This window comes from Vulpes lagopus, chromosome 9, assembly GCF_018345385.1.
Source record: "Vulpes lagopus strain Blue_001 chromosome 9, ASM1834538v1, whole genome shotgun sequence".
NCBI classification, from domain to species: domain Eukaryota; kingdom Metazoa; phylum Chordata; class Mammalia; order Carnivora; family Canidae; genus Vulpes; species Vulpes lagopus.
In genome coordinates, this window is record NC_054832.1 from 44,765,929 (window position 1) to 44,790,554 (window position 24,626).

At 36.8% G+C, this 24,626-nt stretch overlaps 1 protein-coding gene across 2 annotated transcripts; it reads left to right on the plus strand.

Moving 5' to 3' along the window:
• Nucleotides 1-1,486: 1,486 nt before the first annotated feature.
• On the plus strand, nucleotides 1,487-22,925 carry CALB1 (calbindin 1). Of its 2 annotated transcripts, XM_041769706.1 has the most exons (11): nucleotides 1,487-1,726; nucleotides 2,313-2,389; nucleotides 6,263-6,337; nucleotides 14,274-14,357; nucleotides 14,472-14,528; nucleotides 17,531-17,608; nucleotides 20,207-20,262; nucleotides 20,351-20,390; nucleotides 20,518-20,571; nucleotides 21,602-21,673; nucleotides 22,001-22,925. In XM_041769706.1, exons 1-11 carry the CDS (start codon nucleotides 1,648-1,650, stop codon nucleotides 22,112-22,114), a joined length of 786 nt encoding a protein of 261 aa, XP_041625640.1. In that variant the 5' UTR covers nucleotides 1,487-1,647; the 3' UTR covers nucleotides 22,115-22,925. The 2 variants fall into 2 exon arrangements, with proteins under 2 accessions (XP_041625640.1, XP_041625641.1); XM_041769707.1 differs by lacking the exons at nucleotides 20,207-20,262; nucleotides 20,351-20,390; nucleotides 20,518-20,571.
• Nucleotides 22,926-24,626: the final 1,701 nt, after the last annotated feature.

The following is a 24,626-nucleotide window of genomic DNA, read 5'->3' on the forward strand; positions in this document are numbered from 1 at the left end:
GAGCACCTGTTTACTCCAAAAATAGTTATTTCCCTCTTGTAAGAATGATAGTATTGCTCTTCATAACAGTCTTAGTCACTAAAAATGAAAAGCAGATAAGGTAACCAAAATGAAAATAATTATAGAGTATTATAGAAGTATTATAGAAGAAAGAACTCCATTGAGAAGATTATTGAAAGAGACCAGCTTTCAAATAATGGGTCTCTGAAAAGGATACACATAAGAAATTCCATGAATCTACTACTGAGTAGAGTCCTAGTCTGAAAAACATAAATTTGAGAGTTCTCATACTTAATTATGCAAGGTTAACTATAGAGCTTGGTGAGTTCACTTTAATTTACTTTAAGTCTATATTGGCTATATTTGGATTTTCTCTTGTTCCTTCATTTTGCTTTTGTACCACCGTAAATCAGTGGTACACTAAAGATATGCCTTCAGAGGACCTCAAAGTCTCAAAAGATTCAAAACCAAACACTTTGGAAGCATTCATGTGAATAATGAATTATCTAAATTCATTACATATTAAAAATGTAACATGTATTCCGTTACGTAGCTTTTTTTTCTCCCCAACTCGGATGGTCACTTCCAGTTCCTGAAAAATTCCTCAACAAGGATTGCTTGGCATAGAAAGAAGAGATATAGGTGTTAAGGCCTCCAAATGGGGCATTGGCTGGGTCACTAATTTACCTAGGTATAAACTTAGACCAGATTCTTGGTTGCTCTTTGCTTTGGCTTACTCTTTCTAAACTCCTGAGGAAGCAAATCAAAGTATCTCTAAGATCACTTCCTTCTCTAACATTTTAAGATTTTATAATTCTATCGCCTTCCAATTATAAGTCTACTTCAAGCTGGGAAAACAAAACAAAACAAAACAAAAAACAAACCCACATAATCCTGCTTATCACGTTGACAGGTCTTGTTCATGTAAACCATCTTAAGACACATTCCTAGGATGACTCTCCAGCACGAAACAGAGTGGTTGACATCAGTAAGTGGATTGTACGCATTAATCAAGGTAACCTAAGACTTGCCAATTTTCCACCTGAGGTTGTTTAAACCAATACTAAAAATGTCTTGGAGAAATCTCCCTCCCTGTCTCTCTCTTACACACACACAGAGATGTCATTTATACAATTGTTTTGTTTTTGTTTTTTTTTAATCAGCTTTCCTCTTGCATCTGAAAACCAATAACCTCAAGTTATTGCACTAGGATACTCAGGAATGAGGGTATTTTATGGATTAGGAGAATGTGTGTGTGTGGAGGGGTGGGGTGGGATGGGGGGGGGAGGAGGTGTCTGTTTTCAGCCTCCAGTCTCCGCGCCAAGGATCTCCCACCACCTGCTGCTCCCTACACTCCCCAACTCCGGCTCCAGCCAGCCTTCCCGGGAGGAGAGGAGAGAACTGGGAGGCGCGAGCTAGAGGCGGGAATGAGGCCTGGGAGGCAGGAGGAGGCGTGGCCGCGCCCGGCAGGCAGGATAAATGCTGGGAACCGGGTGCGGGGTGTGGAGAGAGAACTCGGATCAGCACCGCTCAGCACCGCTCAGCACCGCTCAGCACCGCTCAGCACCGAGGACAGCTCCCGGCCGCCCGCGCTCCCCGCGCTCCCGCTGGCACACGCACGCACACTCACTCACACTCGGCTGCACGATGGCACAGTCCCACCTGCAATCCTCCCTCATCACAGCCTCACAGTTTTTCGAGATCTGGCTTCATTTCGACGCAGACGGTGATTATCTCCTCCCTCTTTAACTGTGTGAAGACCTCCCCCCCCCCCCCCCCCCCGCCCCTGCCCCTTCCCTCCCTCTCCCCCCACCCATCCCACCCTGAGCCGCCTCCTGATCCTATCATCCCCTCGTTTCTTTACTTCCTCCCCACCTCCCTAATCTTGTCTCTTCCAGCTGGCTCCTCGAAAGTTTATATGCATCTTCTTTTTTCTTAGGTTATTCCCCACCCCACCCCCAAAAAAACCTTCAACTTTTATGCTCTCCAAGAATATGCACAGTAGGAAATCTGGGAAGGGTGGGGAGGGAGAGAGAGCAAGCAGAGATTGATTGCAGAGGTGTGGGGGGGTGGACACTGCACCCTAAAGTTTCTATGGCCGCACTTAACATCCGTACCATGGTGGGTCCAGACTTTGACATCCACCCCGGAGAGAGCAGCGCTGCCGCTGCCGTTATCCTTTCAGGGTTAATCAATGTCCAGGCAGGAGAGAGCCTCGCAGGTGGCCAGAACCACAGCTGCCATGGAAATTGAGAGGGGAAGAAACTCCGGGAGGAGAGGTCTGATACCTGGCTGCCTCTTTGTCTTTGCAGGAAGTGGCTACCTGGAAGGAAAGGAGCTGCAGAACTTGATTCAGGAACTCCAGCAAGCACGGAAGAAGGCTGGATTGGTAGGTTTAAGTTTGCAACCAAGGGGGGGGGAGGGGGGGGCGGGGAAGAAGACCTTCATCCCACAAATATAAATATTCTAGAGTATTCATAATGAGCTAGCCAGATCAAGTGGTTTCCAGGAAATGTAGACTGAGGGAATGTAGGTTTCTACTGAGAAAGGAAAGAAAAAAAAAGCACTTTTTCCGAATTGTGTAAGGGGAAAGCTGAAGGGGGGGGGGGGGGGGCGGGGGAGATCCTCTAAAGGGAAAAGCCTTACACTTTGAAGTCAGAGCTTTTAAAATATAGATTCTATACCTGTACTTGCTTTAATCATGCTTAAAAGAAAAGTGGGTGCATGAGATCTTTTAGCAGATCACCTCTTCCATGGAGTTCTAACTAGGTAATTTTTAACTTCTTTAACTGCATGAGAAGTGGGGGGGGGGGCGCGCGGGGGGGTTAGAAATACATTTCTGCCCCTTGGTGGTCAGGAAACAGATCTGCAGATTATGTATCTCTCGTTTTATTGCCACTTATTGTTGTGAGGTTGATGTGGTTGGACAGATAAGAAAACGTTCTGTCTTGACCTTTCTCACTGGGGGGAAAGTTGGACAACTTGCAACATAATCATGAGCAAGAGCTTAACAAGAAAGGTGTTCGTTTCTGTTGAGAGGGGAAAAACCCAAAAGTCAGAGACGTAAAAAGTAAAACAATATTAAGAATTCCATGTATTTTCAAAAAGCAAAGCTACACTCTGATTGGAAACAATTAGTGGGGTCTTGAAAACAAGCTATATTTGTGATTTAAGCCGGTAGGTAATTAAATAAATGACAATTCCTTCCAGTTATAAATTACCTCCTGTGGGCATAAATTTACCTGTTAAGATGTTGTCAGTATAAAAATTATACCCAGCTTTAGAACATAGATGGGATGTTTGTACAAAGGAAAATAGGATAAGAATTTTACTAGTGTACTGGGGTTTATTAAGACTACATTTCAGCAGACTGTGTTGGATTAGGCTAGTTAGAGGTTAATGATCTTTGGCCTTTTAACCACTAGTTAGAAAACTTACATTACAGATTATATGTAACTTTTATAGGAAAACATCTTTAGAGGAACACATATTGTGTTTGATCTTTAAGCAGATCACCAGCTCAAGCATAGATACATATAGATATAGATATTTTATAAATCTATAAGTTACTAATAGAATTTCCTTTTTGTTCTATCTAAATTGAAAACTATGTGATACACATCTCTGTACAACATACTCAAAAGACTACCAGAGGACTCTAAAATGTATTATAATTCATCACAGAACTGTTCATTGCTAAAATCATGGGCCAAATTGATTTAAAACCAAATAATACTCTGGAGATTGTTTTACCCAGATTTAATATTATTTAAAGTATGATAGAATGAAATCAAATAGAAAATGTTTTATATATTCTCTCCCCACCCTCCCCCCCCTTTGTATATTACAATAAATCCATGCAATATTATTATAACTCTATATATGTTTGGCTAATAGAGCAAAAACAGTTCCTTATCTCATTTAAAAACATACTTAAAATATCTGTTTGGAAAAACCTTACTTGCCATAAAATTTCAAATTAAAATATTGTAACACTTCCAGTAGCTAAATGATTTTTATAGAATTTTAATATTGTAATTTATTCAATTTAGAAATTCAAATATTTAGAAACTATATTTTTTCAGATTTTTTCCTTTTCCTCTCCCCATTTTAATATTTCTACTTTTTTGTAAACAAACAACTTCATATTAGAGTTCTAAAGATTTTAAAGCTTTTTCTACTACGCAGCCTCCAATTTTAGAATATTGGAAATTCTAATTATTAGATGTTAACTCAAATAGACTTGAGCACAGGTACAAGATTATACCAAGTTGTTTAATATGTTGATTATTGAGTATTTTTCTAGGTTATGTATATAGACTTTGGATAGATAAAATCTAAATTGAAATCTGGATTGAGACATTCATGTACCAGACAAATATGTCCCTATACTACTGGTCCCACTGTAGTAAAGCTTTTATATATTTCTTCTTTTTTTTAGAGCATAAAAACTAACCTTAAAAACCAGGGTTGTTGTTTTGTTTTGTTTTGTTTCATTTTTGGCCACATGATAACAAATTTCATTGAATTAATGGAAGCACTGTTTGGCTTGTGTTATTAGTAATGTGAAATTTTAAAAATTTTACTATTATAAGAGAACATTACATGTTTTAAAAAAGATTTTACTTATTTGAGAGAGAGTACAAACAGGGGGAGTGGCAGAGGGAGAGGGAGAAGCTGACTCCCCACTTAGTAAACATATTTAGTCTTTAAATTTGCATTTTTATAAAGCTTTATTACCATTGTCACTACATTTCATACTATTTAAAATGTAGATTTTGGCATAATTACCATCCAAGAAGCTCACAAACTAAATGTCAAGTCTGCCAGTTAAACTAATGGTACTCCATGACTAAGATTTAAAATCAAATTATTTATTGTTTACCGTATGTGCAAGAAACAATTGATGGTCCCACTAATGCCAAGGGGTGAACTCTTTTCCTTCCTTATAGTTATTGCTGTAATAAATGTTAATAAATGCAAATTACAATTAATCCATAGAAGAGCTTTGTTTTAAAGACTACGTTATAATTAAATTGCTTGATTATCATTTGTTACTTCAGTTCTACTAAAGATATTTACTTTGGTTCAAAAAGGATTCTGTAACAACTAGTAGTGATAATAGTCAGCCTCAATATAACTCTTAAACTATATTAACCTACCTATCCCTAAAGCAAACTCATGGGATAGATAATACCATCATCTTGTTAGTTGTGATAAAAACTGAGACCTTAATATTCTTTCCCAAGGACATAGAATAGGACATTAGTAAAGGCTGACCTATTTTAAATTGGCTTCAGTTAATGCAACAGGGCTATCTAAAATGGGCTATGTTGGAGACCCAAGGGTATAAATTCAACTTCCTGAATAGTAGTTCTATATTCAGATCACTAGTTTACAGTTCATGGCCCCCAATCTGTCAATATGTGAAAAGATTACATAAGCAATGGAACAGATTGGTCAAAATAATTCAAATGAGATGAAAACATTCATTTTGTCACTCTTAAATGTATATTCTTGTATTAAAATACCTGGGAGAGAAAACCTCTCAGAAAAAAAAAATGGAAACAAGAACACACTGGAAAACCATTCTCTAAGTTATTCAGGGAGGCAAAGATCCTAAACATAGAACCAATAGCTTATATTATAAGGTTATCAATATTGTCTGTCCCTAATGAAAGCATAAATTAGCCAAGTCATTTTTTTATCTTATTTTTTGGAATTTAATTTTTCAAAGTATTTAATCAGTAAATGCCACTTCTGGAAAAGCACTGGAAAGCACTGGAAGCACTGAGGAGTGACAATGTGAGGCACTCTTCAACATTCACATTTTTTGCTTGTCCAAACTGAAAACACCCCTTATTACTTCTCATGGATAAAATATATTAAAATAAGGAAAATGTTTTGGGCAATTATAATAATATAAAAAAATCTTTCCCGAAGCAAGCAATGTTTTAAGTATATTTGAATTCATTGTTATGAGCTGAATAATTCTGACTACACTTTCAAAGGATAACATATTCTCAAAACTAATAGAAGACAAATCAGTAATTGATTCAGAAATGATAATCATAACCCTTTCATTTGAAACCAGTAAATACTGTGTATCAGGTATATCTTTAATCTTCATGAGAATAGTTCATCAGTGTGCATAATTCTAAATGCTTTCAATTCCAGTTATTCTTTGCAAGAGTTATTAACACCATCAGAAACATAATTGGTAATTTTTACAATAAACTTAACTTCTTTTATATAATTTTAGGAGTTATCACCGGAGATGAAAACCTTTGTGGATCAGTATGGGCAGAGAGATGATGGAAAAATAGGAATTGTAGAGGTAAGGAACTAATGCATTTTTCTGATATACTTTTTTGACAAATGAACTTCATTTTGTACTTGAATCCAACTCAAACAGGATGTGGCAAGACCAATTTGGAAAGGTTTATTTTGCCTAAGTAACATGTTGTCTTCTATTCAAAACTATAAAATCAAAAATGCTCAGAAATGGAAGAAACCTTAGAATTTGCCTAATCCAGAGCCTAAATTTAATATATTGTGAAACCAAAATGTGGAGAAGTGAAATGATTGATCTTTGGTCATGCATCCATTTGCTGCCACAGGTATAGTTAGAAGCTCAGGTCCCAGACTTCTGGATGAGTATCTAGGCCATTACATTACCCCGCCTCCCTTGGATAAAATACCAACCAAGTACCTGGTTCACTGGTATTTCTTGTTTAACAATGTGGAGTTTTCTATTAAAATATGAAAGGATATATTTGCAGTCCCCTTGACACTGGCAAAAAGCTGCCACCTGGTTCCTGAAATTCTATTTTAGATTGACAGTTGGCCTTAGTAAAAGCAAAGAACTTAATTAAGTTAATGAATATTTTAGAATGTATTGGAGGTAAGGATTTCTTTTGAATCTCTAAAAGATAAAACTGTGGCTGTCAAATCTTATCTTCTGACAAAGACTATTCCTATGGAGGACAACTTTTGTTTATGAATCAAGGAAGCTAGACTTTGATCATACATCAGTTCTTCAGCATTCTCAGATTTGTGCAAGAGCTGTTGCTTTCCTAACTTGTACTTTTGGAAACTCTGGTGTCTCAGCTACTTTATCTCTACGACCTATTAGAGAAATTGAGTGGACAGCTTTGTCCAGAAAAATTAATAAGAAAATAAATATTTTAAAATATGCCAAGTCAAAGTATAATTATTGTGATATGCTTAGGTTGTGATGTATTCTGTCAACAATATGTAGTCATATTTACCTTTGACTCAGAATTAACCTGGCTTTCAATTAGTTGATCTTATACGACATCTGTCATGTCAGAGTGAAATACTTATTTTTAAGCAGCTACTACAAAAGGAATTAAGAAAGGGCATACTATTATTATCTTTGTAATTAAAACATTTCCCTGGAGTATACATTTTCCCCTTTACCTATGTATAACTCATTAGAATATAAATGAATAAATTAACAGTACTGGGACTTACAGATTGATATAGAGGCCAACTAATCAAGATATGAAATCATTAAGGATAAGAAAATAACTTTTAAAGGGACACAAATGAGATTAGGTAAATCTGTTCAAAATGAGTTGGAAAATCTAAAGTCAGTGAAATTACAGAAATTGTTATTTCAGAGTTTGGCATACTTTATAATCCCAATAGAGCAAGGACCATCATCCTACATATAACATGCTTCACCTTAAAGGACTCCAATGGTCTCAGCTATTTATTTTCATTTCTTCAGTGATACATTAAACAATAGTATTTAAAAGCATGGGTTTAATTCAAATGCATTTCACACTTTTAAAAGGATTAGATGAATCTGTTTGAATCCAGCTTTTACTATACATGATATAATCACTTGTGAATTATAATTTGAAGCTATATTTAAATGAGAGGCTGGGGGGGTCACATTGTTCTGGTGGTTTGAGAAAAGAAATTTCTCTAAAAGTTTGAGATAAGAAACTGTTATAGAAAACTTTTACGTGTGAGAAAAGATAGGTAACAGGAGAGGATAAAGAAGGAAGGCTGAAACAAACTGAGGAGCTTTTATAGCAATCACAATAAGAAAATTTACATTAGTATGACAATATGTAATTTCTAAACAAATATATTGTCTCATTTGATTCTAACAGAATAAAGTAAGCCTAAATATAATATGTGGATCTATTTTTATAGATGGGGAACCTGAGGCTTCAATAGACTTCAGCTAAAGTTAAAGAAAAAATATGAAATAAATGGTGAAACAGCCAGAACCCAGCCATGTTCCTTTAAACTACTTTCTTGGGAGTAATAAGTAATCTGTGCATTTTCTGCATTAAAAGAAAATAGTTTCAAGCTTCAGTTGGTCAATTATTTAGGGCAAGGCTTTATGTTTAGCCTGGCTGAACAGGATGCAAAAAGTACAGAGAAGTTATCCAGCCAAAGCATTTGAAACATTTGGGCAAAACTTTCTGTAGACTCTTCTTCAGTTGATCTGAAAGAAAAACTCTAATTCTTATGTGTCTCACTTAACTATTCCAGGATAGAATTTTTTGCTGGAGAGGACTCCTAGGGAAAAACTAACCAAAATTCCTCATTTTCAGGATGAAGAAACTGAAACCCAGAAAGGTTAAATGATGTGTCCAAGGTCCCCCTGGCGAAGAGTGACAACAGATGTATACAAGCCTAGATCTGACCCTGATTCTAGAATTCTTTTCTTTAATCTAAATTATCAGCTACACATAAGACGGGTGGAATGGTGATTAAATGAAGAGAGGAGAATTAGAATGGGAGAACAAGAATAATCACTGCAGGAGTTTATAGGCATGTTGATCCAGTCTAGGGTGGGTAAGAGTGAAGAGCATAAAGAGAGGTTCTGAAAATCATTGGAAAGAAATTGAAAGTTACAGATTACATGTCGAAAGTGAGGAAAGTAAGAGTGGGAATGCCCAAATTATAGTGTCACCAGGAAGTTGTATAAAATGAAGCTCATCTTTTCTTTTTTCCCCCACTTGACATATATCACTTGCTACGAAATCCTATATATAACATGGGACACAAATACACAAACCCCATTGTCAGCCATGAAGGAATGGGAAACCCCATGTTTTCCAAAATTTTTACTGATTTACCTACTCACATCAGGATACTGTAACTTTGATGTTCAAAGGGAAAAGAGGTTAGATTTGCCTATATATTTAATAGGCATACTGATGGGCTTCTCAAAATCTAATCAAGGTAAACCAAAGGATATTCATGTGGTAGTCTGCTTTCTTGTTGGAAATGGGCCAAAGTGATTTGGCTTTAATTGAAATATGTTGTTCAAAAGATCAGAAAATATAGTGATTAATTTTCAAAGTTCTGTCCTGAAGTAGACGGACCTTGCCAACAACAAGCTTTTGCTATCTAGAAATATATAAAATGAGGGGTGGTATGTAGATGTCATTCTTCTGAATTTTTAAAATGTCAGGTCTTTAGATTTAAAATCCACATAATTACAGTTCATTTATAAAGAGATTGTTAATATGAACTCAAAACAGGAGCAGTAAAATTCTGAGATACTTTAACAAATACCATGACAGTCAAAAAATGTTCTAAATTTATTCAGACTAATAGCTCTATTGCAAGAAGGCTGATTAAAATAATTAGAAAGGAAGACTGAATGATTCAACAGATCATGTGGGTACCAGAGAAGAAATTTCTAGTAAGTATAGATATTTCCCTTAGTTGGATATCAGATCTGTTAGCTTTTCACCTGGTCCCTTGGGCAACGTGTGGGAACCTACCATCCTCTTCAGGTTTTTTGTGTCTATTTGTCCAGGTCAGTGCATCCACTGAAAATAAAATAGACCTAAAAGCTATTTTAATCCTGAAATTGTAACATCTCTCCCAGGGAAGCAGACACTACACAGCTTACCCTCTTTTCTTCCACAGTGGGATTTGAGAATATGAATTTAGCTATAGTGAATGTAATTTTTCATGGCAGACTACTTTTCCACCTCAGAATTTGGAGAAATGATGGCCAACAGAATCAGATTAAAAACTTGCCTCTGTATAAATATTTTTAAGTGATTAGGAAAATGTTTTTGATTGAAGATTTTAATGGAGGCTGATGGCTACAGATGAAGGCCTCAAAAGTCAAGAAAGTCAGATGGTTGGATTTCAAATCTGGCTCAAACTATAAACTATATAATAGCAGTTCATTTATTCTCTCTGCCTCTGTTTCTTTGTAATAAAGGATCATATAGAAGTATCAACATCAAATGTGATAATAAAGCACATCAAACAAATAGATCAACCCTGGCACACTGTAAAAGCTCAACAAATATATTTGCTATAATTTTTTTAAAACAACTAAAAATCTACACCTTCTTCTGAATGCCAAGACTTCTAACCACCTCTTCTATAACTTCTCATATTAAAATTATTAAACTCAACTAGCCTTAAATTTATATAAAATTATTTGCCTTCCAAATTTCCTGGAATCACTTACCTAGGAAAAATACTTCTCCGGTTCCCAAATGAAAGAAGTGAATACTTTGCTAATATGTGTTGAAGGAGGTTAACACGCACCAGGAATGTCTTTAGGAGTTAAGAATCATGCCTCATGTGTGCTTTGACTGACTTGCCTCAGTCAGTTCTGTTTCTAGTAAAATTATCCAGTGTGTGTGCTCTCCATGCACCTAATACTTAGCTTTATCACTATATCTCCTTTTTTGAAATTGTGGGAATAAGATTTGAAATTATCTGCCTCCCATAAGGTTCTTAAGCACAGTGACTATGAATCCCCAGCATCCAGCACAGTGCCCAGTAGTTTCTGAATCAGAGCCGCATGAGCTGTAGCAAGGAATTTCAACCTACTCCAACACATAGGCAAGAGTTCTACATTATGCCTAGGAAGAGGACAAAGATGTAAAAAAAAAAAAAGCCCCTGTGACATGTTCAGTTCCCTGGGAAGCAGATCTAGGTTGAAAATTAGTAATAAGCAAGTTTATTAGGAAGTATGTTCAGACCAATACTTGTTGAGCGGAAATGAACAGAACTGGGCAGAGGGAGATGATGGGCCATGGTGATACAGTCTCAGTAGAAACTTCAGCTGACCCTACAGTGGGCTCCAGAGCCTCAATAGCCCTTCATAGAAGTCCCAGTTGAGTGACAGGGCTGTGCCTTTTTCTCTTCATGTGGATCAGTCATAGGACATAGTGTCCTTGGGAAGGCAGTGCTCTTCAGCCTAGATAATTTCCCAAAGGCTCTCCCAAAGTAACACTCCCAGCACCTAAAGGGAGCTCTGGGTGGAATATCACAATATCCATCCCAACCCTATCCACAATTCAGTAATAAGTTATTTGAATTATCTCCCAAGGAACCTTATTTATCTATACTCTGCTGACTCTAGACAATAGCCATTTGCCTTCATTCATAAGTTCAGTAAGGTATTTACTGACATTTTTATAAGTGCTGGGCAAAGAACCAGTAAGACAGAGACCCTACCCTCAAGAAGTATGTATGTAGTCTTCATATATCTTGGGGAGACACTCTCTTCCCCACTCTCAGTGACAGGCACCAGTTCTTAAAACTGAAGCTCTGAGGGGTTCTGGTCACAACTGTCTGCCCTCTACTTATTCCCTGGATATTCTCTTTTCCAACCCAAAACAAATTTGGGGGAGTTCAGAGCAGGCAGGCAGACTAAGGATTAAGAAACTACCAATAACATTGGATCAGGCATTATTGAGTACTTCCAGGGACAGCAGAGACTCGGCAAATCTGAGAACAAAGTGGCCTTACTTGATACCTATGATAAAAGACCTCTCCCTACTTTGTATATATGCTCTAAGGCACTAGAGCTGGAGACTTCCTGCGTCCAGCTCTGAAATTTGAACATTAATTCCCTATATATTGATGGAAGCAGCCACAGCAGGACCATTACATTGTGAAACACACCCTTAAGAGGATTTCTTTACTTTACTATAGTAACATCCTTTCCACAAGTATTCATTGCTTCTCTTTGAATCGCTGGCTTGTCATACTAAAATCTTTTACATGTTTGAGACTCATTTCTAATGTCCAAAATAGGATGGCACTATATTCAGTGTAACATTAACAGATCAAATTAATAGATTGAAAATGCACATTTAGACATAATCTGTATTTTTTCAAAATAATGAAACTGAGTAGGACCAAAATGGCATGAGAAAGGAAATATATATTTATACTATATATGCAGTCCAATTTTACCACCTCTATATTTGATGTTCTAGAGACCTCTAAGCTTTATGCAATTGTAGGAACTTTGATTTTTGAAACTTTGATGGTTAAGTTTTCCCTTATTTTACATTTGGTAATTGCTTACCAGTTCATTAATTTTCTTCTGTTTTCATGTATTTGGAGGATTTTGACAAGGGTAATTTTTTAAGAAAGAATTACTTTTGTTCAAAACAGAGTTATTAAAATTTAAGCAATATAGAAAATTGCAATGAAGATAGTAAAAATGAATACTATAAATCATGTTAAGTTGGTATTTTTAATGAAGTAAAATTATCAACCAATCCACGAGCATTTACGTCAGCCATATAACATGTGGAGCATCCAGCAGATGAACATTCAGCAAATTCAGACAAAGAATGATCCCTGTGCTCCCGAAATGGATGGTCCAACAACAACTTACAAAGTCGTATCTGACAAGTTACATACCAATAAATAAAAGAATTGGAATTAGCTATTTCTTATCTCCTAAATGAATCCTTATGTTCATGCACAACTATACTAGTGAAAGTATATTTCAAAGTAACAAAGTTCAAAGTAACAAAACGTTTTCTGGCAGAGTCCTATTAACATTCTAGTAGGATATATGGCCCTGTTCCTTAGTTTCACCTGCATATGCAGTGTCTGTCTGTAAACTGAATGGATCTAGTTTGAGGTATTATTTTCAAGACCTAAAAACAAGTTAAAGAATCTATTATATGGACATTAAAAAAAACAGATTACTTACACATAAATATAAAATTCACATAAATATAAAATCATTTCAACTTAAGGTTTTTAATATATCTAAATGAATGAAATTTTTTTTAAAGAGGCAGAGGGAGATAGCCTTTCCTATAATTTGGTAGAAATTTTGGAACTTATACTGAACTTAAGGTTGATCCATACCACAGGCTCTTGGTCTAAAATACAGAGATAAGGGTCCACACCTGAACTTCAAGGAAACTAGAGGAAATACAATGTGTGTAGGTTCATTCTTTAATGGTGAAGATGTTGTGATTGTAACAGATTCTCAAGGTCATCTTGAGCCCAGTACATTTAAGAGACGTTGGTTTCTACTTCAACTCCTTATTTTAGTGATAAGGGTAGTAAGATCCAGAAGTGGCTGAGGGAGTTGCTGGGGGACCACAGCTAATTAGGAGCTGAGCCAAGAATAGAACCCATGCCTGCAGTGGGGCCATCAATCCAGCTCCCTCCTTCCCTGCACATAATAGATAATGGTCATCTTAAAATGGGATCTAGAGCCTTTTTTTCCCCTTAAAAAGGGGGCGGGGGGGTTACTGAAGTTATGAAAGGAGAGCTAAGGAGATAGGTCATAGGGTCACGAAATGGAAAGCATAAACCCAAGTCCTGGATCCTGACAGGGGACATCCTCTTAGCTGAAACCAACAGTTTGAAAATGGATTTTCCCTATTACTATTCTATTTCCACTGTTCATTGTGAATTGGCTTTTCCATCTCTCTTTCCACTGCCTTACAATTGTCTTCAGTTTATCTTCTTTTCCTCTCTTAGACTGTCTCCTTAGATCTGGGAATGCATATTTTCTTCCTTCCTTCCTTCCTTCTTCCTTCCTTCCTTCCCCCACCTTCACATTTCTCATCATTTCCTTCCTTCTACATGACAAAGATGTCCCCACATATATGACATTCTATGCACCCTTCGAAGAGCAACACTGCTCTATGGCACAGAAGAGGTGAAGAGTTCAAGCCATAGGGATGAATGTGCTTGGGTGTCCAGCAGATGAGTGGTCAAACCAGTGCTATCTGAGCTTTCTGAGCACACCTGCTGCAGCCATCTCACTGACCAGACATCCCACCACTCAAGGCCACCCAAGCATTGGAAAAGACAATGGCTCTCTGTGGGGACAAAGTATCAGAAAGGGAAGGTCAATCCTCATGTTTTTTCTCTCCTAGTTTTCTAGGCAAGAGAACTGCCTCGAACAAATACATTCAAGAAAAATTAAGCTGGAAGTAATGACAGAGGCTTGCTTTCCTTACAGCTTTTTAAATCTTTTTCAGTTGGCTCATGTATTACCCACAGAGGAGAACTTCCTGCTGCTCTTCCGATGCCAGCAGCTGAAGTCTTGTGAGGAATTCATGAAGGTAAAATAGAGCTCTGTCAATGAGTGCGGTCTTCAGAAAGCTACTTAATGTAGGAAAATTGTTGGCTTTTTTTAAAAAATATGTTTGGTTTTCTTTATCCAAAATGATTTACAGACATGGAGGAAATATGATACTGATCACAGTGGCTTCATAGAAACTGAGGAGCTTAAGGTAAGCAAATAAAAACCTAGGTTAAGTTTTTTTTTTTCCCTTTTAAATAGAATTATGAACTTTTTAAAAAGCCTCCCACAAAAGAAACTTATGTTGAGCAATGGCATATTTTCACCCACTCTTCCACATCGTTAATGAAGTTCCAGATTAAAAAAAGAGACTTCAAGTACTTCTTCAAATTCTATTCAGCAGTGTAAAAAAAAAAAAAAAATTAGCATTTTCTGTGGTATAAACAAGTTGTTAGACTAGATAGATATAACAATATACTAAACCAAATAAGATACTCCTTTTCACTGAAATTTGCCATTTTATTTTATAAATTAAACAATATAGATTTCTCTCTCAAGAGAAACAATTGTTGAACACCAACTATCTGTTATGCACATTGTTTTATCTAATCTTCATGTGAGTTCTGAGATTAGTACTACCCTCATGAGGAAAAAAGTTTGGGGATAAACTGAGGCCACACAGAAAGAAGATCCTAGGCTGCAGTGTTTAAACCCACATTCCTCTCCCTCCAAATCCCTACCCATTCCATAAAATCTCCTGCTTCTAGACAAGAACAAAAGACTCGTATAATCAAACTTCTGAAAAACTGCAACTTTGAAAATGAATTTACCAATTCATCTCTCCCGGACGTACAGAGGACCTGGTCAGGGAGGAAAGGGGGATACAAAGGAGAAGGCAAAGAGATCTAAAAATCAAGAGATTTAGTCTGATTTTTTCATCTCTTTAATGAAGATAATAACTAATACCTTCCTCTCAGATTTATTGTGAAGCCCAAGTAAAATTCTGTACATGGAAGATTCTGTGAAATACACAAGGCACAATAAATTATATTATTCATGAACTCGATAATTTACTAGTCTTTCAGAAGTACGGCAACATCTTTCCCTCATTTCCTTAAATTGACCCCAAGACCTCTCAGTCCAGAGATCCTATTTTGTCTATCTTCAGGATAGAGAGTAACCAAAAGGAGGCAAATGAATACTTATTGAGCACTTATGTGGTCCTCAATACTATGTGGCAGGTACAGCATTAGGTGCCGAAAATCTATTTTAACATTTAATCCTCGCAGAAAACTTGCAAGGCAGGTATTGCCATTCCCATTATACTGAGAAACGGAAATTTAGAAAGATTAGTTTTTCATTTACCCAGCTGCTTATGAAAGAATCTAGATTACCTGATAATGCTAATTATATTTTTTCCACCACCACACCACATGCCTCCAAGCTTTAGTCATGAAGGGCCGCCTCTCCTCCTGTCATGTATGGAAATAGGAATATCAAACCCAGTTTCCTTGTCATGGTTTAACGTGGTTTGAGTCACATACAGTTTTAGAGATAGATCTAGGACATTTGCACCACTGTAAAATCGCTAAAAACACATTCAACAGCAACCTCGGAGAAACAGAAATATTTCTAATGTGAAAACATGATCTTTGATACAAACTTGTGGCACAACAACCCAGAACTCACAAGGCGACAGTTAAGCTATTGTGTTTTTATTCTGTAGGACCAGAAAACACAATCTATTAAAAATCATTTCAAGTTCATAATGAAAACCTTAGTTCATTTCTAAAACTGACCTTCTTTGTTCTACATTTTATTCTCAGAAAGAGAGTCTAAGTAGAAATCCTCCTCTCTGGGGAATTTTGAAGATAAGTTGGTATTCTTGTTTAATGGATCTTTCAAGAAAGCTAATTTTAAGATCCATAATAGAGTAAAACATCACTTGTTCTCAGACACGACTTTGAATCTCAGCGTCCCGAGGTTTCTCCCAGGCTATTTTTGTGACCACCATTTTAGTCTCTGATGAGGCTTTTTAACCCAATTAATCTCTGACAAAAGACTCATAAGGCTCAAAAATAAAATTCACCCCAATAGATAATTTTGAATTTTCCATGCTTCACTCTGGATTTGAAATGGAATGTTTGAAATGAAAATACATTTAATCAAACCAAGAAAAAGGTCTCCATCCTCAAAAAGAATAAAGTTAAATCAGCCCAGGAGAACTGGTACATTTGGGAAGAACATAAACCACTGCAGAACCAAAGAAACCCAATCCTTCGATAATATCCCAACACAGTATCTGCTTAGTTTTCCAGAACTGAATTCATTTTTTTAAAAAATAAAGGAGTTGCAAATGAACAGCACTAGACAAAATGAGTATTATATGCTTAAGTGCTAACAATGTCATTTATGTGCCTTTTGTAAAGCTTTTGATTTATTTCTGTTTAAAAAAAAATTCAATTCCCTCCTAAACTCCAACTGTCAAATTAATAATTATCTTTTCCACCCTTCCCACAATAATCTCTATTTTAAATATGATTCAAATATCCTTCAAGGATTAGAGAACATCATCTGTGTCTGTCTTAGTCTGAACAGCCAGCTGAAGCCTTCTAACCAACGTGTTTGGGACTGCATCCAGCCCAAATGCTACCTGACTGGCCCTTCGGTGCAACAATATCCTACTGGCTATAAGCTAAGGTGAAAATACAGCTTGTGAGGGTAGAAAATACACTTAAAATTAGAGGTAGCCCTCCATCTGGCTTACTAATAATTTTCACTTACGTTACAAAGGCATAGAGAGGGGGCCTTGTGTTTCTTACAGAAGAGTCATGTGAACCTTTGTGAAGGTATCATTATGTAGAAATACATCCACTGGCCTGGCTGGTATACTAGCTTGTTCTCGGATTCCTGCACAGTGCTCAATCCAGATACTCATTTAATTGAGGTCATAAAAGCCGTGCAACACAGACCACTGCAGATCAGGTCTCAGTAAGAGGCAGATATCGTACCTGTCAAAGGCAGCATCATGGCTGGAATGCCAAGTGAACCAAGTGGAATAATTTCCCTTCTAAGGTCCTTTCCTCACCCAGTTCTAGTCTCAAAAAGAGGCCTTCTTTGCATTCTTGGGACATTCCATTTCAAGGCAGGCTGAAATGGAAACAGACTGTAGGTGACTTGTGACATTTATTTGGGTGTTCTTTGTCTTAACAGAACTTTCTAAAGGACCTGCTGGAAAAAGCAAACAAGACTGTCGATGATACAAAACTAGCTGAGTATACAGACCTAATGGTAAGACTGATCTTGGAGAGACTGTAGACAAGAACCTATGAAACAGTACTGTGTTCTCATTAGTTCTCAAGACTATGGAGAATGAAATAAGCCATGTGGGCATCACATGCATACAGGTATCATTTCACTTTTCAAGTGAAATGCGTAAGGATGTTTATACCTCGTAAGGTTGAGTGAATGCTGTTGTCATTGGCTTTAAGGCTCAACACACGATCATTTCCTTTCTGGTGGAGCTAGGTAATTTATACCTATCAAAAGGTCACTCATTTTTCTTACAAAGCCAGTGTAAGTACATCATTAAATTATATAATTTATACATATGCAAGTTATACTGTAGATATTTATATACATATAGATATATATATTAGATCACTAAAAACATTATGGAGGTTCTTAATCAGCTTTTATGATGACTCACAAAATCATAAATTTTGTTAGAGTTTAAATGCAACTTACAGTTACTTTCTTCACTGAGGGACTTAAAAAAAAAAGAAAAGAGTATTTTGCAATACTGTCTGGGTGCTTTGGGTAAGGAGTTCCAAATGTACCCTGAGCCTGATGCTATGATAAATAGTATAACCAAGATCTCTCCTAGAATATTGATTATAGAACCAAGGAAATTGCTTTACACGCAGGCCCTTAATGTTTTAGGAATGAACACATTTATGAAGTTCAAGATAGAATAATTCAATGCCCATGAATTTTGTGAATTTCAAGTAGGCAATCTCCGCATTTTGACTCATAGCATTAGGGCTGTGAGGAAAAGTCTTTGCCAAACTGATTAAGCTATGGACTAATATTTTGGAACATTTTAATTTTTGAAATTCAAGCAACATTTTAAATTATCCAAATCAGTACATATATTTATACATGTTTTAAGTGCTATAAAGGTACAGTAAATTCTTACCCTAGATTTAAATAAATAACCTATTTTAAAAAGTGTATATTATACAAACTATGACCTATTAGATGAATAAAGGAGTTAGACTTTTTAGTCACCCTGGAAAATCATGTTATACAAGATTTGATTACAAACCTTAGTGAGGAGGTTTACTTTCAACCTGTCAGCCTACAAGAAAAAAAATCCACTAGAACTTTACTATTGTCTTATTCACTGTATAATGATATTTTAAAATGAGACTAATCTTTAATTTCAAAACAATTGAAAATTTTTCATTGCTAAGCATCCTTTTTAATCTACTTATCAGAGCACTAGCATACAAATGTGTCACGGTGGGCAGGCTAAGCTCTGAATAGCATATGGGAAATGGACAATAACCTACATTTATCAATTTTGTTTTGTGCCAGCCTTATGGGATGTCTATTTAAAGTAAAGACTCCTTTCCAGGTAGAAATACGAAGCAGTCTTTTAAAAACTACTCAGATGGGAGTTTTCCCCCTGTTGGACTGGCCTGGCATATCTGATTCAATGTCATAAACCAGTTCAAATCTGAGAGGCAAGTTAATCAAGAACTAATTAAGGTTTAAATATATATGTAGGGAAATATTCCCCTGTGGACACTAAATTGCATGATCGGGTGTCCAGTGTCTTAGTAGACAGTTTAAGGATATCAGAACTATGGTCAACAGACTATAAAATGTGTATCAGATCCTGAAAAAAAATCTGCCTCTTACAAAGGATTCTTAGAACATTTCAAGCCATAGACTTTTTTTTTCTCCCCAAAGAGACTTCACTGAACCCATAAACGTTAGGACCCTGATCACATTCCTTTCTGAAAAAAAAAAAAAAGTTGTTTCACATATGTAGCATGCAAACTTATTTTAGTACATTTCACCTATTGTCCCTCCATGTACTTTAGTAGAGTAGCAACTGTTACATGAATGCTTCTTGAATAAGGGTCTGAGTGCATTTATATGTGGACAGGTCTCGGTGTAGGATATGAAAGTAAGTGCAACGAGGAGGTATCTAGTATGGAAGGGAAAATAAAACAATTGAAAATTAGTCAGAAATTCTATTCTCTAAGAATTTATTCATACTATCTGTCTGTTGCTTTTCTTTATACTTTTATGCTCTAAAAGAGGGAAGTATTTCTTTTCACATCATTGTTTGGAGAATTTTAGAGCATGCTGTATACTGCCAGACACCATCATGACATTCACAGATTTGCGAGAAAAATAAATTATGGGCAGTCTGGGTGGCTCAGCGGTTTAGCTCCGCCTTCAGTCCAGGGCCTGATCCTGGAGACCAAGGATCGAGTCCTGCGTCAGGATCCCTGCATGGAGCCTGCTTCTCCCTCTGCCTGTGTCTCTGCCTCTCTCTCTCTCTCTCTCTCTCTCTCCTGTGTCTCTCATGAATAAATAAATAAAATCTTTAAAAAAAGAAAAGAAAGAAAAAGAAACTATAGTATTCTAGAACCTAAGAGTATGGTTACCCTGTTGGATTATTCTATATTGTCCTGATAAACTTTGACAATTGACCCAACTACTAGAACTGAAAATTTGCCAAGTCTAATAAAAGCTAGTTTCTAGATTTTTCCTGTCTATATAAGAACTTGATAACTCAAAGTACTTTACTTTTTCTTCTTCCTGCAATAAATAATTCTTCAGTGGTTACAGTAACAACATTCTGTCTTTCAGCTGAAATTATTTGATTCAAATAATGATGGGAAGCTGGAATTAACTGAGATGGCCCGGTGAGTTTAGGAAGTACATGAATATTAAAATAAGTTGATCTTTGTCCAAAAAAAATAATCTAATCTATTAATATCTCTCCCCCAAAAGGTTACTACCTGTACAGGAGAATTTTCTTCTTAAATTTCAGGTATTTCTTTTTTCCCCTACCACAAACAATATTTTTCCATGAAAAGTTAGACTGTAGAAGATTTGCCAGGGTAGACAATGAAAAAAATAATAGCACTTTAATCTTTGCTCTCTTCTCTATCATCTAGGGAATCAAAATGTGTGGGAAAGAGTTCAATAAAGCTTTTGAGTTATATGATCAGGTAAAAATTCATTCTTATAATTTGATTGTTTAGAAGAATTTGGAGGGGATCCCTGGGTGGCGCAGTGGTTTAGCGCCTGCCTTTGGCCCAGGGCACGATCCTGGAGACCCGGGATCGAATCCCACGTCGGGCTTCCGGTGCATGGAGCCTGCTTCTCCCTCTGCCTATGTCTCTGCATCTCTCTCTCTCTCTCTCTGTGACTATCATAAATAAATTTTAAAAAATTAAAAAAAGAATTTGGAAAATGCTCACTTAAGCGGGGGGGATCTCCCAAACTCAAGGTCCAAATTAAAATAAACAGGAGCTATTAGAATTACTCAGGCAATTTATTCTTGTTGTAGGAAATGTATTATGATATCCCCCAATTAGAAGAATCTTGATCCAAATCCCATGCTACAATTTCTCTATTTTGAGGCTTTGAATAAGATACCAAACTCCTCTAAACCTCAGGTTCTTCATTTGTAAAAAGGAGATTATACCCACTGTACAGGGTGGAATGAGGATTAAAGTAGTTGAAAATATCCTGCAGAATCTTCCCCCATGTGTATGAGGAAAGGTTTGCGAGGTCATTAGTTACCATCCTTAATTTTCTTCTAATTCCTCTACTCCTGGACCAAGTCAGTCCTCGTGGACTCTCTCACAGCTCTGCGCCTACTTGGTGTGGCATCAGGCTAGTCACATAGCCTCCCCAGGCCTCAGGGAATTCATTCACCTGAAGATATTTATGACCACCTACTTCCTTCAACAGGATGTGTTACTGTTAGCATAAATGTTAAATATGAAAATGTTAAATATGAAAGTACTTCGAAAAATTCAAAGCACTTTATAAATGCAAGGTGTTGCAGGAGAGGCAATTCGTGTGTATTTGGGGCCTTTGGAGCAATTAAGATTGAGGGTCTGACATTAAGATGTTGGAATATCCGCCAAGTATGCAGTAGGGAGATTTTCTGAAGAATCCACTATTTCCGTTTTATTACATTCCTCATTGTTGTGGAGTTGGTTGCATACTGGTTTATTTCTGCTCCCTCAGGATGGCAATGGATACATAGATGAAAATGAACTGGATGCTTTACTGAAGGATCTGTGTGAGAAGAATAAACAGGTAATCTAGTTATGCCACTTTTTTAGGCAGACTAGAAGGATCCATCCAGAAGCACTGCACATCCGTTTTTGGAAATCTACTTTAAAGATTTATAGAGCAGAAATAGAATTCAATTCTTAACCTGATTTGGTACTGGCCTAAAACAGCGTAACTGTGATAAATAGATTTTAAAACAACCTTGTGATTACTCACATCTGTGTAAGAATTTAATCTAGGTCTTAATGGACCGATGTAACAAGCAGTTTTCATCCTACATTTTATCATTTGACAGTGGTTAATGGACTTCCATGTGTAGCTGGATAACAATGCCATCTATGTTCTGTACAGGATCTGGATATTAATAATATTCCAACATACAAGAAAAGCATAATGGCTTTATCGGATGGGGGGAAGCTGTACCGAACGGATCTCGCTCTCATTCTCTGTGCTGGAGACAACTAGAGTTGGTGACCATGACTACTTACTAGTGATACATCGTATCTAAAAAAATAACTGTGCACTATAAGGGAGTAGGCTGTATTTTCTTTTGTATCTGTAATTTAACTGCATATAGATGATTACCCGGGATGTGTGGCACATTCTTTTCCGCTTGTTTCTATTCTACACTGTTTGTAATGTACAGTTTTTGTAACTACACGACTGGGGGAAAAAAAAAGGAGAAAAGTCTTAGGCTTAGGCCAGTCAACAGACCCAATTGATAAAAATTAACAACCAAACAGATTCCTGCTTTCACAAATACAGTTGGACAAGATTTCCCTGAAGATTCCATGAGGATCAGTCTCTAAGATTCTCGTCTGATGTGTGAATGCACATGTCACCGAATAGGAGACTTCTACCCAACAAGAGACAATCATAGGTCTGTCCCACAAAATAGTCTTAAGCTGTATTTCCGATTATTAGGAAGAATGTGCTTTTACATCTAAAATACCAAAATATCAATAGTTAGTTATTTGTGGCTCTAGGAGTTTAAACAGTCTCACTAGAGAAGACTTAGTTCATCAATCAACAACACGTCTACTGCTTGAATCATACCAAGCTATTGGTTCTAGGTAATCTGATGATAAGGAAAGGTAGCACCAGATGAAACAAATCTGTCTGATTCCACATCTGTACTTCCAAGAAGCCTACTGTCAGAGTAGGACCTTAATTCATTTTCTAAACTGTTTTCACGTGTTGCAGATTATAATTATTCTAGTCACCTGCTGTTTTTGTCATATTGTGTGATCTCTGATTAAATTATATATGCCGAGTATCCTGGTGTCTACTTTGCATACTTCCTGGAGTTTCTTTCTACGTAGGACTGTCCATTTCCACCAAGGGTATCTGCTGCCTCTGAAAATATTTTTTTCTAGCTATGACAACTCTATTTTTTACTACATAATTAAATTTTAATGTAAAACTCATAGCACCCTGATTGTGGGATGTTCTATCATCAATAATTTTGTGTATTTTGCGATTCTATATATTTCGTATTGAGATCAGCATTCAAGACAGCTCTATTTCTATCTGCAAATAGTTTCAAATGAGTTAAAAAGGACATCTGAAGAGAATTACTAATGTAATCGTTTAACTTATTTAGCAAGGGAGATTCTAAAACATTCTTTTGACCTACATCTAAGTCAGTTTCATAGATTTGTAGTTAGAACATCCTATGCTGGTTATACTTGACATGGAATGGGTGATAATTTGATTCTTTGTGAAGCAAAGAGCTAAGAGATATGTGTCTGTATGAAATTTATAGTTACCTCCAAAGAGTTAATGGCTCTGGGTCAGTTTGAATGTCCCCAATTCTATAGATTCGGGACTACTTTTCTCAATTTATAGAAATCGCGAAGGAAAAGTAAGGTATCTCTTTCCCCTAAGGATGAACAGAAAAGAGACTTGCCAAAAAACAAAATTTATCAAATGATGTGTTAGATTGGCTTTGCTTCTAGTGTGTAAATGGAAGCACGGACCTTAGGTTGAATCTAACAACTAAGAATCAATAAAGAGGAAAATAACTCTAATCTCTTGTATTTTTGTTTCTTCCTCAAAAAGTCAGTTGACACATTAACTGGTAATCAATCCAGGTGAAAATGTAGGATGCTTAAGTTATGATGACCTAAGGAATCTAAGTAAATGTAAATCTGCCCGATTCAGTGAATTATTGGATGCCTTAAGAGGAGCCTCTGACATCAAGATTTACAAAGAAATCTCAAAGAATCCAAATATTTGGGAGTTTTCTGCCCAACTGACATGATCAAATAGTTCTTCATGAAAGATTTTCTCCAAAGAAATTGGAATATACAGACTTGCCTACATTCACCTGTTCGTTATAGATGCAATAGCTGCTCATTACCAAGTATACAACAAAATAAGAACAGGTTTGGCACTCTTAAACTTGTAGAACTGAAAAACAAAGAAAAAAAAACAGCAAAAGAAGTCTGATAGAGGAGTATATCTGGAGCACTTCCTAGAGAGACAATGATAGTAATGGTCATGTGGGCACCTGGGTGGCTCAGTGGTTGAGCGTGTGCCTTTGGCTCAGGGAGTGTTCCTGGGGTCCTGGGATCCAGTCCCACATCAGGCTCGCCGAGGCAGCCTATTTCTCTCTCTCTCTCTCTCTGTTTCTCTCATGAATAAATAATAAAATCTTTAAAAATATTAGTAACAGCAATGGTCATGACGCCAGCCCCTGGCCTATGACAGTGACCTTTAACCCCTGAGCACTATGCGCAGAAGAGCTTCTTAGAGCTCAGCTAAAGCAGTCATGCTTACCTGTGGGGAACAGGCCCACCTCCTATAGCGGAGAGCAGAATCGTGGAAAGTGACCCTGACAGGACAACCGTCGGGGAGCTCGTACCCACCTACCTCCCATCACAACGTTCATTCCAGGTATAATCAATCCGAAGGCAAAAGGTATGCAGACAACAACCTATTAGGCTACCTCCCAACCCTCATGCATGGAAACATT